Source organism: Anoplolepis gracilipes, chromosome 11 (genome assembly GCF_047496725.1).
Source record: "Anoplolepis gracilipes chromosome 11, ASM4749672v1, whole genome shotgun sequence".
NCBI lineage: Eukaryota > Metazoa > Arthropoda > Insecta > Hymenoptera > Formicidae > Anoplolepis > Anoplolepis gracilipes.
The window spans coordinates 6,207,471-6,224,638 of record NC_132980.1 but is presented as its reverse complement, the minus strand read 5'-3'; the positions used below and the strand labels follow the sequence as shown (position 1 = coordinate 6,224,638).

At 31.9% G+C, this 17,168-nt stretch overlaps 3 protein-coding genes across 6 annotated transcripts in view; 2 read left to right on the top strand and 1 right to left on the bottom strand.

Annotated features, from left to right (window-relative positions):
• The window catches only part of LOC140670871 (very long chain fatty acid elongase AAEL008004), a 45,791-nt gene extending 35,604 nt beyond the window's left edge, over nt 1-10,187 (top strand). For 3 of the 4 annotated variants that reach the window (XM_072901672.1, XM_072901673.1, XM_072901671.1), the window contains exons 2-7: nt 366-504; nt 3,309-3,499; nt 5,202-5,285; nt 7,590-7,646; nt 7,754-7,859; nt 9,002-10,187. In XM_072901672.1, coding sequence (XP_072757773.1) covers nt 447-504; nt 3,309-3,499; nt 5,202-5,285; nt 7,590-7,646; nt 7,754-7,859; nt 9,002-9,543 — 1,038 coding nt within the window. In that variant the 5' untranslated portion in view covers nt 366-446 and the 3' untranslated portion in view covers nt 9,544-10,187. Of the gene's footprint in view, nt 1-365; nt 505-3,308; nt 3,500-4,327; nt 4,409-5,201; nt 5,286-7,589; nt 7,647-7,753; nt 7,860-9,001 lie in introns of all 4 variants that reach the window. The other variant, XM_072901674.1, reaches the window with a different exon arrangement.
• A 2,500-nt stretch (nt 10,188-12,687) lies between these two features.
• LOC140670870 (uncharacterized) lies at nt 12,688-16,205 on the bottom strand. The gene is made up of 9 exons (XM_072901670.1): nt 16,085-16,205; nt 15,641-15,739; nt 15,315-15,559; nt 15,022-15,248; nt 14,683-14,955; nt 14,395-14,583; nt 14,089-14,330; nt 13,187-13,501; nt 12,688-13,104 (listed from the first exon to the last, which is right to left on the bottom strand). The coding sequence occupies exons 2-9, from the start codon at nt 15,721-15,723 to the stop codon at nt 12,984-12,986; spliced, it is 1,695 nt and encodes a 564-aa protein (XP_072757771.1). The 5' UTR covers nt 15,724-15,739; nt 16,085-16,205; the 3' UTR covers nt 12,688-12,983.
• Nucleotides 16,206-16,387: 182 nt separating this feature from the next.
• The window catches only part of LOC140670812 (solute carrier family 7 member 14), an 85,492-nt gene continuing 84,711 nt past the window's right edge, over nt 16,388-17,168 (top strand). Inside the window, exon 1 of the mRNA XM_072901601.1 lies at nt 16,388-16,531. The gene's annotated coding sequence lies outside the window, so the exon portion shown is untranslated. The remainder of the gene's footprint in view (nt 16,532-17,168) is intronic.

Here is a 17,168-nt window from a genome sequence, read left to right as displayed (position 1 = left end):
GTAAGTCTGTTTTTGATTAATTGGGACAAGAGGGAAAGGAGAAGCTACATTACCTATTTCTTCTGTACCTTGGCTTTTTAATATAGAAGATAAACATCTTTAGAAGCGATTTGAAATATCGTTACGGTCGCGACCCTTATTAATGACTGCGTTTAGCAGAAAAAACTGCTCTGCAATTGTAAAAATCATGAATCTGATTGGCGTATGCTTTTAACCTTAGCTGAACTTAAGAGGATATGCCAATCAGATTTACGAATTTTACAACTGTTGCAAAGCAGTTTTCTCTGCTGAACGTAGCCAATGTCACGATATATATCTTATATTTTTTCGATTATAATTCAAGAATTCGTTTTTTTTTTTTTCAGAAAAGAGACGATCGCCGCAGGAGTGATTTCGCTCCTGGAGATTTTCGTCCAAAGTAGACCTCAGGATAGTTCTCCGGCAACATGTCGATTATAATGCAATATATAGACCGGTTCCACGATATGTTGGACAAACACGCAGGTAAGTCGGTACAGTAAACGAAAAGCATAGTCACACACGTATCGATAAATAATTTGAATGATAATAAAACGGAGCACATGACGAAAACTCAATTCTATGGTGCTTAGAAGCATAACATGGTGACGTAATTGCGCGATCATTTCGAAAATGAATAAACGCTTCGCGGTATGATATCCATCGAATTTACATAATTAGTGTACAAGAAAAAACAATGTAAATAATGTGGTTTCCATCATATTATTCATTATATTTCGTTAAACAGCTTTAAATTAATTTAGTCTGTTGTTTTGTCAATCTCGTATTAAAACAACTGTTATTAAATCGTATTTATCTTTTAAATTTATTCTTGATTTTTTGATTTATTTCATTTTTTACGATTGTTTATTAGATTTATATATTTTGAATTACAATTATTATTTTTTGCACAATTAATTTTTTCAAAATTTTAATTCTGTATCTCAATACTCAAACCTGGAAACATAAAGTTTGTTTGTTGATTTAAATTTCTTTAAAAATTCATACAATATATTTTTCGCTTTATATTTTTTATGAATTGATGTATATCGAAGATTCTTTTCGGACACAATAAATATTTAAAGATGAATGTATTTTTAACTTTTATGGATATTTCTTGGGTGTTTTATATTTTGTATAATAATTCTCTCTCTCTCTCTCTCTCTCTCTCTCTCTTTATATATATATATACATATATATTAGAATATAAATAAATATGTTATGTATTAAATTATTGAGATACAGAATTAAAATTGTAAAAAATTTGAGAGAGATTTAAATATGTTTCGTGGAAATTGTTAAATCCGTAAAAATCTTTTTAAAGAGGAACTGAACGGATTACATAGTTACGTCAAAAGTTAATAAATCTAATAGATTTCGAGATTCACGAATTTTACTTTGTGCAAGGCACACTTTTAAAATATAAAATAAATAATTATTTTGTGAGTTAAAATACAAATTTGATCTGTAGAATTAAAATTTTCATAAATTTCTATGTAGTCACTATAAAATTTCGTGATCAAGTCACTGTAAAAAAGTTAATTATATATAAAATAATAATATTTACTGACAATAATATTTAATATGAAAATAATAATTTTGATATTAAATTATATTTTACACAGCAAAGCTTTACTTTTAATTTTATTTTAAAAGACTAAAAGTGCTGTACGCAATCAAAATCATGAATCTCGAAATTATTAGATTTATTAACTTTTAATGAATCTGATCCATCCATAGCTCTTCCTATAACTCATCAAGAAATCTTGTGTTGCGTGAAATAAAGCAGACGTTGTTAAAGTATCGTGTTTCTAAGAGCATTACTGTCCTATTTTGGAAGTTATAACGAAACGTCACTGTGATAATCGCAACATTGAACTGATAAAATTAATATAAAGTATAAAATAAGTCTTTATTCTGTATGAATAACGTGCTATCAAACTTTTATTGCAGCAAGATTTTTTTCATAATTGATTATTCGAAAGAAATTCGATATCTTATGATGGCTTTATTAATAATCTAATAGCGCTTAATTCTTTGATCATTTATTTGGTTAAAGAGAATTAGTTATATTTATTATGTTTCGTCGATAATTTCCATGCGAAAAGTGCGAGATGTTTGACGCATGTATAATGCATTCACGTATGATATTAATAAAGAAAAGATTAGTCTATGGCTTTGAAAAAAACACACGTGTTGTTTTTCCGCAAAAAATGTATATAATTTTTCACAAATGCGACAATATCTAGGCGTATTTTTTTTTTTTTTTTTTTTTTAATTTCTATTTTTCAGAATTGAAATAAAGTTACTAATAATACGCATGTTAATCTTTTCCCTTTTTTCATACAAATATTTACATTTGTAGATTATACAAGTAATTTTTCTTGTGCAAATTTCTGATTTATAAACGCTAGAACATTTTTCGACATATGTAAATGCATTATGATTCTTAGACGTACAATCTCTTTTCCGAAAAGAATTTACATAATCTTTCCCCTTTTGTATGTGTATTTACATAAATAAAACCGAACATATTTGCTTTGTTCTCTGTTTGTTTCGCTCATTAATTCGTTGATTTTCGTTTGGCAAGCAGTTTTAAGGAACTAATCACAATGCGGTGCAAATATGTACCAATCTACGTCACAGGAAAAGTATAAAGAATAGGGTGATTGAACCCTTGAAGGACGAGAGAAAAAGGTCAGACGTCGAATGAAAGGACGTCATGTGCATGTCTGATTGCGAGTAGTCCTTCGAGAGAGCGATGAGATTTCGCTCTCAAGGACAAGGCGACGATTTTTACCGCCGTTAAATCATGGTCATTGGATCATGTCAGATGAGAGAATGATATTGCTCCCGGCGATCTGCATATATATTTGTTGCTTCCTATAATTTATCACTACCAAGGAAATTTCTTTTAAAAGGAGATGGCCAAGCGATGAAAATTTTGATAATAATCAGCTGATTAATGATGGAACTATACTTCTCCTCTAAATATAAATGATATCATTATATTTTATTAAAATAAAAAGTATTAAAAAATATTAAATATTAAATAATTTATTAAATATTATATACAATATAATATAAATATATAATTTATATAAAATATTTCCTTATATACACAGCTAATGTAATATAATTGAACGCAGTTGGACCCTTTCTCGTGTATCTTTATTTGAAAAATTATAATCGAATAATGCGTCGATAATTTTTTATTTCTTTTAAAAAGCGAATGAAATTTCGAGGTCACTCTCGTGGATCGTTGATGTGTGTTTTTTTTGTTTTTACAGATACAAGGACGACTGATTGGTTGTTGATGAGTTCGCCTTTTCCCACGTTGTTCATTTGCCTCACTTATGTCTACGTCGTCAAAACATTGGGTCCGAAACTTATGGAGAACCGAAAACCTTTCCAGTTTAAGAATACCCTGGTAGTCTACAATCTGTTTCAAGTGATCTTCTCTGCATGGCTGTTTTATGAGGTAAAACCTCTGATATTTGCACTCGCGCGAACACAATCAAAAAACTGTCACGGAACAAACATTAAAAAAAAAAAAAAAAAAAAAAAATTTCATCCAGTATAAAGCAAATTTTTCAGGGGACACAAAAGGCTGGAAATTATTCCTGTTTTTATTTCAGCCGTTCCTCGACTTACTTTCTGTCTATTTTTTGTCGTGTAAATATTTCGTTATCTGAGATGTTTTTGAAATGTAAAAAATAATAAGAATAAATGGGAATCTTTCCATGTTTTTAAAATTACAGACAAATTAGTTATAAATTTGTTTTTCAAGTCTTTTAAATTAGTTATTATAATAAATTATGGTAATTTGTGGAAGATAATTATGTGATTTTTGCAACTCCGGATTTTTGTTCTTGAAGTTAAATCTCGGAAACAGTTGAGAACGAATAATAATGATCTCAAGGTGTAGCTTGCTGCTATTTTACTGACAATTTTGTGATCTTTCCGTGTCCACTGGCAGCCATTGGAACGCGAAGCGGCGTCTAACAAAAACTTTCTACCTCAACAGTCCTCACGACGATCAATTTGATTGTTTGCGGCCAATTTATTTGTCATTAGTGCATTCCTTGGTTGAGCCTTTTTATATCTACCATGCAATTTTTTTTAAATACATAATAATATTTGGACTCAAAGAAAAAAGGAAAAATGAATTCTTCGATAAATCCGGCAAAAAAATAAACATGACAAAGGCAGTTGGTTTTAATTAAATTCGCGAATGACAACTCGGGAATGCATCAATGATAAAAAGCTGTGTGAAAGCATGATTGTACGTTTCTTTTGCAACGAACAGTGTCTGATGGGCGGATGGTGGGACCAGTATAGTCTTCGCTGCCAGCCGGTGGATTATTCCAACAGTCCCACCGCGATAAGGGTAAGTGCGTCTGTAATCTAGCTGGTCCGTTTGACGAGAGACGAATTCTCCTATATTTCAACGAGACGACAATTTTGAACCCGAGATCATGGAACTGAATCGATGCTATGTATATATATTATAAGTATATGTACAGCTTTGACAGATCATCAGCAAGCTGTGGAACCGCTGATATATATCTTGGATTAAGGATTGCTCATATTTATCAACTGTTATTTTGTAGACTGGCCCGAACCTTTTTTTTTCCGGAGCCGGAGGCTTGACTGCAAAAGCGAATAAATGATGCGGAGACGCGGAAGAGCTTACGCTTTCCTGCTCATCTCGTATTAAGAACCTGGCATGCCCTTCCAGCGCCTCGATACAATCTTTCGCAAGCTTAGATATTTGCTATATCTGCTGTCGATCGTATGTCGGCAACAAGTAGGCCGTTAGATATTAATCAGATGTGTTGAGTATATATCGCACCTTGTTGCAAAAGAGTCGCAGTTGCAGAGTTTTTTTCTTTTAGATATCGTCACTTGTGTCTTCAATCATTTCTTATCACTGAAAGAAGGAAATGTGAAATGATTCATTTTTTTCGAGAATATAACAAAGGAAATCGATGACGATTTTTCTTTCTAATTGCGACTGTTTTTTGACGGAAGGTGCGACGCGAGATTTGTGAAGTCTCGCATATATTTAATAACATAGCTCTTTAGTTAGGCTTATGCAATACCTTGTATACCTCTGGTCCCCTATTATCTTTATCCTCTTGATTGATCGGCGAATGGCCTCTGGGCGAATGTGGTTGCAGATAGGGATATCCGGCTGGCTGACTGGAGACTATTCTCTAAGGTGTCAACCTGTAGACTACAGCGACAGACCTGAAGTACTAAGGGTGGGTGATGATTTGTGATTAACAGAATCATCCTTCCTCATTTTGAATCCCTCTTTGTTTCCTCTAGATGTGTCTAATTCTATAACAGCGCCGGTCAGTTAAAAGAAAATTAACTCGCGAAGTGTTTCAATGAAAAAAAAGAAGGGGGAACCTTTATAACATTTTACAATCAAATCAAGTGAAATCCTTAAAAACTACCTTTTTTCAATTAAATGAAAAACTGAAAATTAATATAAAATAAAATTAGAAAAAAATTTCAATTAAAAAAACTTGGCGCTATTACATTTTAAAATATATTTGAAACCGAAACAAATATTAAATTTAATATAAAATTAAATTTAGTTTAATTACATCTGTAAAATAAAATGTAACGAATAAATTGAAATTACATTAGCATATTGTTCGGTTTAGTAGCGTCAAGTTTTTTAAATTAAAATTTTTGAAATTTTTTCACTTTGTATCAATTTTTAGTTAATTTTTAAATAAGTTTTTAATTTTTACTATTATTATTTTTGTACGAATTTAAGACAATTATTTTATACAACAGTTTTTTTGCCAATTAAAATGTTTTTATTTAAAATTTCATAAGTTTTTATTCTTAGTTGACACACAATTTTTGATATCATTATCTTGTAGGAAATTTGCCAAACAATTCTTTATAAATATAAATTTTTTTTTTTAGACTAAAATAGTTGGCATCTTTTTTATCTTTTTTTTAAAGGTAAGTTTTTAAGGATTATATCATATTTTTTTTTGTAATATAACATCTTTATACAAGCACAAATTATTTTAAATATAACTTATCTATGACACGTGATTTAAAATTATCAATTAATACATTTATATATACGTATGTTGAATTGAAAATATTTTAAATTATTTATCGGATCTTAATAATACGTAGATTCTAACAGACTTGTTTGATAAATTTAGATTTGTGACAAAAAGTATTTTACATATGATATTTTTAAAATGTTAACTTAGATATTTAAAAGATACACACACATATACATACAGAGTAAATTTATATATATATATATATATATATATATATATATATATATATATATATATATATATATATATATATATATTTATTAGAATCTATTTATCTATGAGAGAATTTTTTAAACCCTATACATAGATGTGTTATTTATATTTGGAATAATTTGTGCTTATAAATATTATATTAAAAGAATATAATCCCTAAAAATTACTTAAATCATGTAGATGTATTATTTATATATGTGTATGCATATATATATATTTTTTTCTTGTATTAACATAAATTTATCATTACAACCATACAACACGCATGTACGCACACACGTAAGCACACGACAGAGAGGGATAAAGACTGTTTACTGTACTTGACAGAGACACACGTGTCTCTCGATTAGAGACTTTATGTTGAATAAATCTTTTTTCATATATGTCATACCTTTTTGTCCGATATATTAATTAATAATTATCTTTGAAGGATTATTTGGATCAGATTTTTTTCTGCAAGTGAATCAATGTGACCGGTTCTGTCACTCCAGTAGTTATTGCACTTACTGTAGTTTGTATACTTAATGAAGAGTCAAAACCAATAAGTAGGCGTAGAATTTGCAAGAAAATAACTTTGAACTAAACTGTAGTTAACCGCCTGTGTAATTAACATTATTTAACACATGTGTTGTTGATGAGAAAGACTGCGTCTTTTAAAAGTAGTAACGAGCACGCTGTAAAGTTACATAGTTCTCTCATTCACGCATCATCGCATTAATTCCTGTGATTGCACCCACACATTGTACTGAGACGCACTCGGTTGTTAATGACGGTTGTTCTTTCACAGACTCTCGAATACACCAATGTATATGTATGACATTACGTCGATGTGTTCTCTCGCGATGTTTTTAGCACTATCTGGAAATTGCTTTTTCAAAGTCTTAATAAAATCTCTCTATTCTCATCTTATTTACGTTAAAGTGATAATTATCTGTACACGTTCGATTGAGAAATCATTTTTTTTTCCCCAAATTGCTCTAACACGCATATTATTGTCTCTAAATAAAACTAATTTCTAATTTACTTGTACATCGTAAATATCTAAAAGTATATTTTAAGCGTGTATAGAATAGAGATCGAAGGCAGGAATCCTGAGCTTCGATATAATATTCGGGAATAATAAAAGAAATTGAAAAGGATAAAATTTGTCAAGTAAAGTAAAGTAAAGTGAAAGAGAATTTCGCACATAAATTCGAGATAAAGAAGTCGAAGGCGATTGAGAAGTTCCTCCTAATTGATGTTTCGAAATCGCAGATGGTCCACGCAAGCTGGTGGTATTACTTCTCGAAATTTACCGAATTCATGGACACGGTACGTATAGAGTATAATTATTCTAAACATTTCATTTTATACAAACGTATTAATAATGTGTTTTTGATTATAATCCTCGTGTGCTGACCACCCGCATTCTTTTTCAGATTTTCTTTGTGATGAGAAAGAAGAACAATCACGTGTCTACCCTGCATGTGATTCATCATGGTTGTATGCCCATGTCGGTCTGGTTTGGTGTCAAGTTCACACCCGGTAGGTGAAAAAAAAAAAAACAATTGTACAAAATAGATCTTTCTTTTTCTCTATGCGTTGCAGCTCGGTCGATTTTGCAAATAAACTAATTTATGTCAATGTCATCGCACAATGTTTTGCGTTGTATTCGAGAAAGCTGAGTCTTCCTCACACTATATAAATGCACTGTTGTTATGAAACTGGCATGCAAATCACGCTGATTATGCTCTTTGAAAAATATTACGGAAAGATAAATACTTTGTACAATCTTTAATTTATTATTTTAACATTTATTATACGATATATAAATATATCTGCTTTTCGATCAGAAATTCCCTTTAGGAAAACTTGATGTTTTTTTTTTTTTAATTATTGTATGTGAATTGTGTGATAAACTCATATTATTTTAGCAGCGAAAAATAATATGATAATGTCATAATTAAATTTCTCGTCAAAATAACGAATTCATGTACTTTGTCGTAACAATTAATTTATAAATAATCTTAGAGATGTTTTTTCTCCCATCATTTTCATACTAATGTCTCCAATAAATGGTAAACTACAACCCATACAGCACAGATCATTGCAATTACATTGCAGCAACGTTGCAATATTGCAAATTGCAATGAAACATTACAAAAACATTGCAGAAATATAAATCCACAAAATATCAGTACAGTTGTTGCAACATAAATATTTCGGAAACATTTCAAAATTTTATAATTATATATTTTTTTAGAGTAAAACGTATAAGAAACATATAAAATATGAAAAAGTTGAACTTAAAATAAATGTTTGCAATAATATTTATCTAAGAAATATTATATTATAAATTTACACACATAATAAATTATATATATATATATAGTATATAATTTTATGTAAATTTTAAATAATATATTTTTTAGATAAAAAAAATTATTACGCACATTTAAGTTCAACTTTTTTGTATTTTATGTGTCTATATGCTTCTGATATTTATCTATCAGAAAGAAAAAGTCTTATATGCAACATTAGTCGACGATTGTAGTAACAATGCATTGTTGAAAATTCTTGACCTTGCAATATTGCAATATTGCGGTGAAAGATTGTTGCAATGTGTATACAATCTTTCTGTGCTGCATCATTTCCATGTTAATTTTTGCAAATAATTAATCTTGCAGGCGGCCACTCGACCTTCTTCGGCTTATTAAACACCTTTGTCCACATCGTGATGTATACGTATTACCTTCTGGCGGCGATGGGTCCAAAGATGCAACCGTATCTTTGGTGGAAGAAGTATCTGACTGCATTCCAGATGCTGCAGTTCATCGCCATCATGGTCCACGCCTTCCAGTTGCTCTTCATCGAGTGCAACTATCCAAAGGCGTTCGTCTGGTGGATCGGTCTGCACGCCGTCATGTTCCTCTTCCTCTTCAAGGAGTTCTACCAGCAGAGCTACTCCCAGAAGAAGCCTAGGAAGTCGGGCGCCGTGATGGCAAATGGTGTCGCCAAAGATGATCAAGCGAAGAACGGCAAACACGCCAACGGCGTCTCCAACGGCATCGTCAACGGAGGGACGAACGGCGTCGCGAACGGCAGCATCGCTAACGGCGTCGCCAACGGTTCCTCGCCCAGGAGGAGGGATGCCGCCGATTATTACGTGAAAGGCGAAAGCTTAGCGACCGAGCTCAGCCTCCGAAAATCGTTCGCGAATGTCGAGTGACTTTCGAGCGAACGCTTAGCCTAGTCCATCTTCTCTCTCGCCACGTGACATCGTGTTCTTCTTTCCGCGAAATGGTCGAAAGATCCAGTGGGTTTCTCTCTCTCTCTCTTTCTCTTTGTCCTTAATCTACATCAATATCACGCTAAGGGTCGAAGGCGTCGCCGAGATCGACGCATCTCTTTGTCAAAAAAAAAAAAAAAAAAAAAAAGAAAAAGAAAAAGTACAAAATTGCGTCGCACGCTTTTTGACTGGCGGTATACAAACATTGACGTTTTACGGACGCGTGGCAACTCTTTAGCTTCAGCTTTAGCTAAGGTCATACGCAACCGTAATCCAGTGACTGATACAGAAGGACGCTCGAACGGATCGTATCTTGCTATTCCTACTGAGCGTGAGAAATGAGCTGGCTCTTTTAACGACGGTGTAGATTAAAGTGTAAAACGTTTAGGCAAGTTTGTGATTTTCAGGAGTTCGGTATTGATATAATCAGCAGACGTTCATTAATATTCAACGATGATTATATTATGAGGGGAATAAAAAGTCTTTTATTTCGGGAATAAATATAAATTAAATTAATACGCGCGCCAAAAAAAGTTAGACGATAAAGAGAGCTTTTATTATAAAAAAAAAAAAAAAGAGAAGAACCGGGAAAAAATTATCGTTCTGGAAACCCCGGTAGAGTTACATCAGCTAATGAATCATCGCGCTGACATTCCTTATTTGCTTTCGCAATTGAAAATACTCGGACGATCGTTTTCGATCCCCCTCTCTCTCTCTCTCTCTCTCTCTCTCTTTCTCTTTCTCTCTTTTCGCGGAATACGATATCGGGAAGTGTGTTCCTTCTACTCTGGTAAAAATAAACTGCCGATATTTTATGATGGTTCGCTCGCGTGTGCTTCTGGTAGAAATTCGCGATGTCGCCCCGAGGAACCTATCGGATCCTGACGTTACGTAAAAGAAGGAATTACGTGAATAACGGTAAATTACAATACCCGCATTTTGACACGGCACCGTTATGTAATTAAATGCGAGATCATTTCATTTCGCTTCGTTTCGTCGAAAGAGTCTGGGTGACCTTAACCGAGTCGAATGAATGATAGGACGGGGACGGGCTTTGAGATGCGAGGTCTCTCGGCTTTATCAGCTCAAAAGGACCGCCGTAGATCGGAGCGCGAGGAATGCTCGTTACGATAAAAGTCACGGTCGATTTCGGCATCCGGTCAACTTTAAACCGATGCTACGTGCATTTATTGTCTCGTCAGAGTTTATTGAACCCTTTTTCGTCACCTCCTTTCTCTCGCTATTATGTACATAGATTCCAAAAATTTTATCTACAACTTATGTATAATCCAAAACATAATTGTGAATCAAATGTAAGCTTGGAACTTTATGTATTTTATATTACGAATTTTTTTTTTCTTTTAAATTAAAACGATTTATGATGACTCAGCCCAAGTTTGCTTGACTGAATAGCAAGTCCTCAAGAGTACGAATGTTAAAGTTGAACGGAAGCAAGATACGATTGCGTTAGCGTGTCTTGAGAAGACAGGCGTGCCTTTGCTCAATACTTAAAGCTCAAAAACATCGGTTCGAAATACCTGTAACCGACTTCTGTGATCGCGTACGTCGACTCGCGAAAGAGACTCGGCCCTCTCCTTTTTCCTCCTCCTTCCTGCGCCTAGTAGTCGACGTCCGGTCCTGGGATCGCGACGCCCCTCATCGTGGATCATTCGCCGTCTCGGTTGTCACTATTTAACGTGTGAATACGCGAAGCGTGCGTTAGGTCTTGCCGCTACGATCGTTGATTCTTCGACTTATATTGAGAATCTCTTCAGGATGTTGGACCAGGTGCTCGAAAGAATTTGTACTATGGAATTAAATAGGCTTATTTAGAATAAGACAATTGACAAAAAAATCATTAAATTATTAAATTATATAAAAAAAAATTGAATACTCGTGCGAGCGAAAAAACCGATAAGTATGTCCTTCGCAATGTTGAGTGTCTCAAAGATTGGAAATAATTATATTATCGGTTCTTTTGAGCTCTTCTAAGTCGACGGATTTAAACGATCGGAAGGGCAGACATATGTCTCGCTCGCTTCGCGCATCTCATATATATATATATATATATATATATATATATATATATATATATATATATATATATTATATATATAAAATACATAGCGTCTTGTACATATAGGTAAGTTAATTTTATATTACGTTAAAAGAGAAGTTCGAGGTGCAACGGTCGCCGAGCCAACACTTCGTGCTATCGAAATAATAATAATAAAAAAAATTGAATTGAGGGATCAGAGTGCTAATTTATATAAATCCACATGCGTGTATGTATAAGAGGCGAAAAAACTGTATGAATAAAATCACACTAGGATGGACGAGTTGTAGAGTTGCGGCTACGTACATAAGGAAAAAAAAAAAAAAAAAAAAAACGTGTCAAAGAAATGACTTGAGGTTTTTCGACTCTTCTTAAACCTCTAGTCAAATTACTGCCCTTTCTTCGAATTCTTATAATTTGAATAATATAGATTACAGCGTGTCTAATTGAAGAGCTTATTTTTATACATGAATTTGATTTATTATATATTTCCTTTCCTTTAAATTAACAAATAGAAATGTATTCTTGGACAACATTTATCGACTAGATGTCACATCGTTTATCGAAAAGGAACAGAAAATTGTCAAAGATTAATTCTTCTATTATCTAAATTGATAATAAGCTCTTCGATTGCGACTTATTTGCAATAATTTTATATATGTACCGTACGTGAGCGTTCATGCGACTATTTAAATTTATAATTTAAATTTTGTAGAATCGTTGAACTCTTTTGTATTAAATGTCGACCAAAATACGATCGCTGCAGCGACAATAGAATTAAATGCATTAAATGCATACGTATGGTACAAAAAGAAATATACGTAGATAATTCAGCGAACTCTTTCTCCCACTCGGCCGAGAGCTTGAAGTTATTTTGTTGCAAGTGACTCGCCGATACGTGGGGATACGCCAAAAGCGATTTATGGGCCGCCAATCTCGTGAGAGAGTGATCTGTGAAAATTCCAAGTGCTCTTACATCGGGAGAACTTTTACATTTTATTGTAACAGAAAATTAATTAATCGCACAATTGGTTAATTATTACGTGTATTATTACATGACGTATTTTTGTGAAAAATATAAGTCTATTTACTATTCCTGTGTATTTTCCATATCGGCCACACTGCCATTATAATTTGTAAATTATTTTGTCATTTATTTTTTTTAAATTAATTTTGACGAAAGAATTTATATTATCAATTTATCGTAATTCCACATTTCCGAAATTTTTATACAAACTTATCTACTTAGTACATAAAAATACGTTATATTTATACAAAACTTTTTGCACGCGTGAAAATAAAGAAATGCAAATGCATATTTCGATCATTTACGATTTTGTATCATGTATAATAGTAAACTGTAGCGTTGTAACCAATCTTTAAAGGAGACATTGTCTATAGTCGTTTCGACAAGTGCCATCGCTTCTTGTACCTCTTGATATGTCCTAAAAAAACGCGATGAATTTATTAATTCAACTCAGATAATTGCAGCTCGTGAAATATATTATTTTACACAGATTAACTTACCAAGCTTTAAAAACCGTGTCGAAATGCTCGATCTCTTCGCGCGCCTGATCGCACGCAATTTTGCTCAAGCTTAATAGCGCCAGGCTATTGTAATCGCATTTTTCTTGTGATACTAATTTATCGGTGCATTTATCAAAATCTTTGATCGATGCGGAACTCTGTAGCTTTGTGAAAATTATATTGGCGATCGCATTCCTGTAGCATTCTATGAGGCAATATATTGGCATCTGTATCATCGGGAAGTAAGGTTTAGTCCTCCAACACTGAGGACTGATTGTGGCAATGGACGCTTGATTGAGATTACAAATTGCGTGTCTGCGAGACAATTCATTGTATTAATAATCGTGTAAAATATTAACGCCAAAGGCTATAGCTGGATAGGCATACAAAAAGTGCCCCCGATGAGTTTTCAATTAATACTTGTCTGGCCTGTCATTTTCTCATTGTAAAAAAAATTTTCCTTAAAATTTCAGCTCCTTAACTTTATTATTTCCTGAGTTATCGAAAAAAATGTCATTTTTAGTTTTTATTTTTCTTTTCTGTAAATATTTAAGATGATCTCATATTGATTTTTTCTGAATACTTATCTACGAAATACACAAAAAAAATATTTTTTTATTAATCTCAAATAAAAGCTCGATTTTTAAAAAAATATTTTATAAATGTTCTAAAAAAAATCGATATGGGATCATCTCAAATATTTACAGAAAAAAAAATAAAAACTGAAAATGACGTTTTTCTCAATAACTCAGAAAATAATAGAGTTAGGGAGCTAAATATTTTAGGAAAATTTTTTTTCACAGTGAGGACATGACAGGCCAAATGTTATTTGAAAACTTATCGAGGGCATTTTTAGTATAGTTATCCGGCTATAGCCTTTAACACGTAAAGTTTCTACCAACCTGTATAGTCCCACATCTCCTTTCAACATTACTTTTCGCAAAGCATTGAGATCTAAACTATTATAAAATATATCCAGTTCAATGTCCAACGCGTTATTCAAACATTTCGGATCATAATCGTCGGACTGCAACGCCACTATTTTTTGTAATCCATAATGCAATTTTTCTTGTGCTTTAAATATGAGCGATGCCGTAGAGTTGAAAATGGCTATAGACTGCTGAATATCTTTTTTATATCCGTCCTGTAAAATATCAATTAATATCAATAGTTGTGTTAAATGTAAAATGTTGACTGTCAAAACGTACCATCTGTGCATCGACCGTTTCTATATCAGTTGTTAACCGAGCTATGTCATGATTAAGTAAAAAGTTGTCTTGGATATTGTTCTTCAATTTCTGTACTTCGTTCTGCAGGTACATTTGTTGAACTTCTAATTTTTTCACCTCCAATGTTAAAGTTAACCACACGTTAACATCTTCATGGTCTAAAGATGACTGCAAGATGAAATGTGTAATAATTTTAATCTTGGTTTTTTTTTTACAATTACATCTCTTTTACTTGGTTTATTGTTTAAAAAAAAATTCACACATTACCTCTATTAATTCTACGAATTCCGTTATATTTTGCTGATACGTTTTAACTTTAACATTAGACAATATACGTTTTGATATCATGCATACATTTTGACCACATGCTTTTGCAATACCAATATCCATATTTTCGCTTGCTGCAGTCAAGCTGTTAGAATCATTTGTGGTCTCCAACTTCATTAATTTGTCCAAGTCTTCTGACAATGCTCGATACAAGTGTGTCCATAATGTGTGTGTATCGATACTGCCAAGAGAGTTCGATATCTTCTCCCAAATCTATTAATAAAGCATAATTTTTAGCAATATTATACTGTAAATTACACAACAATATTCTGTACTCACTTGCTTTTTGTTTGCAGTTGAACGCAAATCTGCTATTGTATCCAGATTCTCCCTCAATTTCTGCTGATCTATGTCCTTGGAAGTGTTTGGCATTAAATGTTGACATACTTGTCTCATGACACCGCAATCTTTCAACTGCTTACTTGTTTCATCATGTTTTAGTTTCAGGAAGTTTTTTCTCATACTGATTATTGAATGCTTGCTCTTTATATCTTTCAATCGTTGCACTGAAACAGAACTTGTTAACATTGCCTATCAAAATATTCTTAAAATTAATACGTATCTTTTTTTACTTTTTTGTCTGACAATATAATCTTGCTTTTCATACTCCTCTTCTAATATAGATGTTTGTTGTTTTAATATATTACTTTTAGACTTTAATTGATTTAAATGGTTTATAGATGTAATTGCTGAATCGTTCAATTGATGCTTTAGTTTGTACAACAAAAGATTCTTCCTTATTTTACATGCTTCCGTCACAGGATATGCAGAATTGGAAATATCTTCCCACAGGAACTCCAGTATTCCCTTACACAATCTAAGGGAAATAAAAAAAGATAAGTAAGATAGTAACAGCAGAATTTCAAAGTAAAATAGTAGATAAAATAATAGAACAAACATTTTTTTCATTGAATCATTGTATACTGTTAGTGGACACTCAAGCTGGCGAGTCCACGCAAAATTATTCGTAATCTCAGTCATAATGATGGTTTTTTCTCTGTGGAAAAAAAAAAAATATATATATATATATATTACAACAATATAAATACATATATTTTGTCTAATAAAAAGCAAGAGTAAACAATACGTAATTTAAACTAAAATATTTTAAAAAGATAAGTAAGTTAAGGATTATCGTGTATTACAAAAGATGTGCATTTCTGTTATAGAAATTATGAGATAAATAATTTGCTTTTTATCATATAAATTTATATATTATTATTGTATATTTCAACAATATGTAGGAGCAAGTCTTTCATTTTTGATATTTAATTATGTTCCCGAATATAATATATTAATATTTCAATTGTCACATTAGAAACTGAAATTTTCATTTTCTTACCGGCCACATAAACTTTCTTCTTATCATTCAATATTCAACTGACAACTGACGTTTACGCAGCATGTTATCTTCTATTGTAACGTATTCTCTACTTTAGTGAATGAATTTATTTTCCGATCCACAGTAGTGCCAACATTTGACATTTAAAAAGTCTACAATAGAGATCCCTATTTTATCGACAGCGCTCGATCATCTGTCATACTTTGACATTTCTGATGCGAGATGGCGTTACTTTCACGATTTCACGTCCTCGATTTATGCGTAAATCTTCGAGTCGCGATTTCCCGCCAAGTTGTTTCGCGATTTAGACGCGTTTGTTCCTCGCGATATTTATTTATAATATAAATTCAATATTTTTACAAAGTGTGTGTATTTATGCTAATCGATACTGCATTGTTTTCTGCTCGCAGATGACTTGGACGCTGCTGGATGGATTCGCCGATTCATGTAAGTTTATCAAACCTTTTCTTTTTATATAAATTTGCATTTTTTTGGAACAATGAAAGCGATATATTTTTTGACCGCTTTAGAATGGTTTATTATATACTAGAAGGAAGCTTTTTGACGATGGAAAACGCATTTTATAGATGCGTTAAGTGTGTTAATGCATATTAAGAAAAGTTTTCAATAAATATTTCAAGATTTTTCTAAGAAATCATTAGCGTACGATTGACCTTTACTATAAGCAACCTACGCGGAATAAGTCAATTTCCTGGAAACCGAGTCTGCGACGATGATTATTTTTGTCACATCACACTAAGTTGTTGATTGTACAGAGGTCAGTAAGTAAATATCTTAGAAAAGCCATCAGCTTCTAGAATTACGGTACTGAACAAGAAACAAAGTAGACTTACACGTTTTTCAGTATAATAAGAAAGAATTTCAACAATAATAATATTTAACGTATATATATATATATATATATATATATATATATATATATATATATATATTTGTAACTAAAAATAAAATAAAATAAAATAAAATAAAAAATAAAAATTAAATAAAAAAGTTTCTGCCAACATTACAAATTACATTTTTGATGAAAGTAAATTATTATTGTGATAAAAATGAAGAAAAATAT

What these genes read in the sequence shown, in the direction of transcription:
- LOC140670870 (XM_072901670.1), bottom strand. Translation starts at nt 15,723, where the DNA reads ATGACTGAGATTACGAATAATTTTGCGTGGACTCGCCAGCTTGAGTGT. An exon ending in AATTCGTAGAATTAATAGAG is followed by an intron (nt 14,584 to 14,682) that starts GTAATGTGTGAA and finishes TTCATCTTGCAG; the next exon opens with TCATCTTTAGACCATGAAGA. An exon ending in AAACGGTCGATGCACAGATG is followed by an intron (nt 14,331 to 14,394) that starts GTACGTTTTGAC and finishes GATATTTTACAG; the next exon opens with GACGGATATAAAAAAGATAT.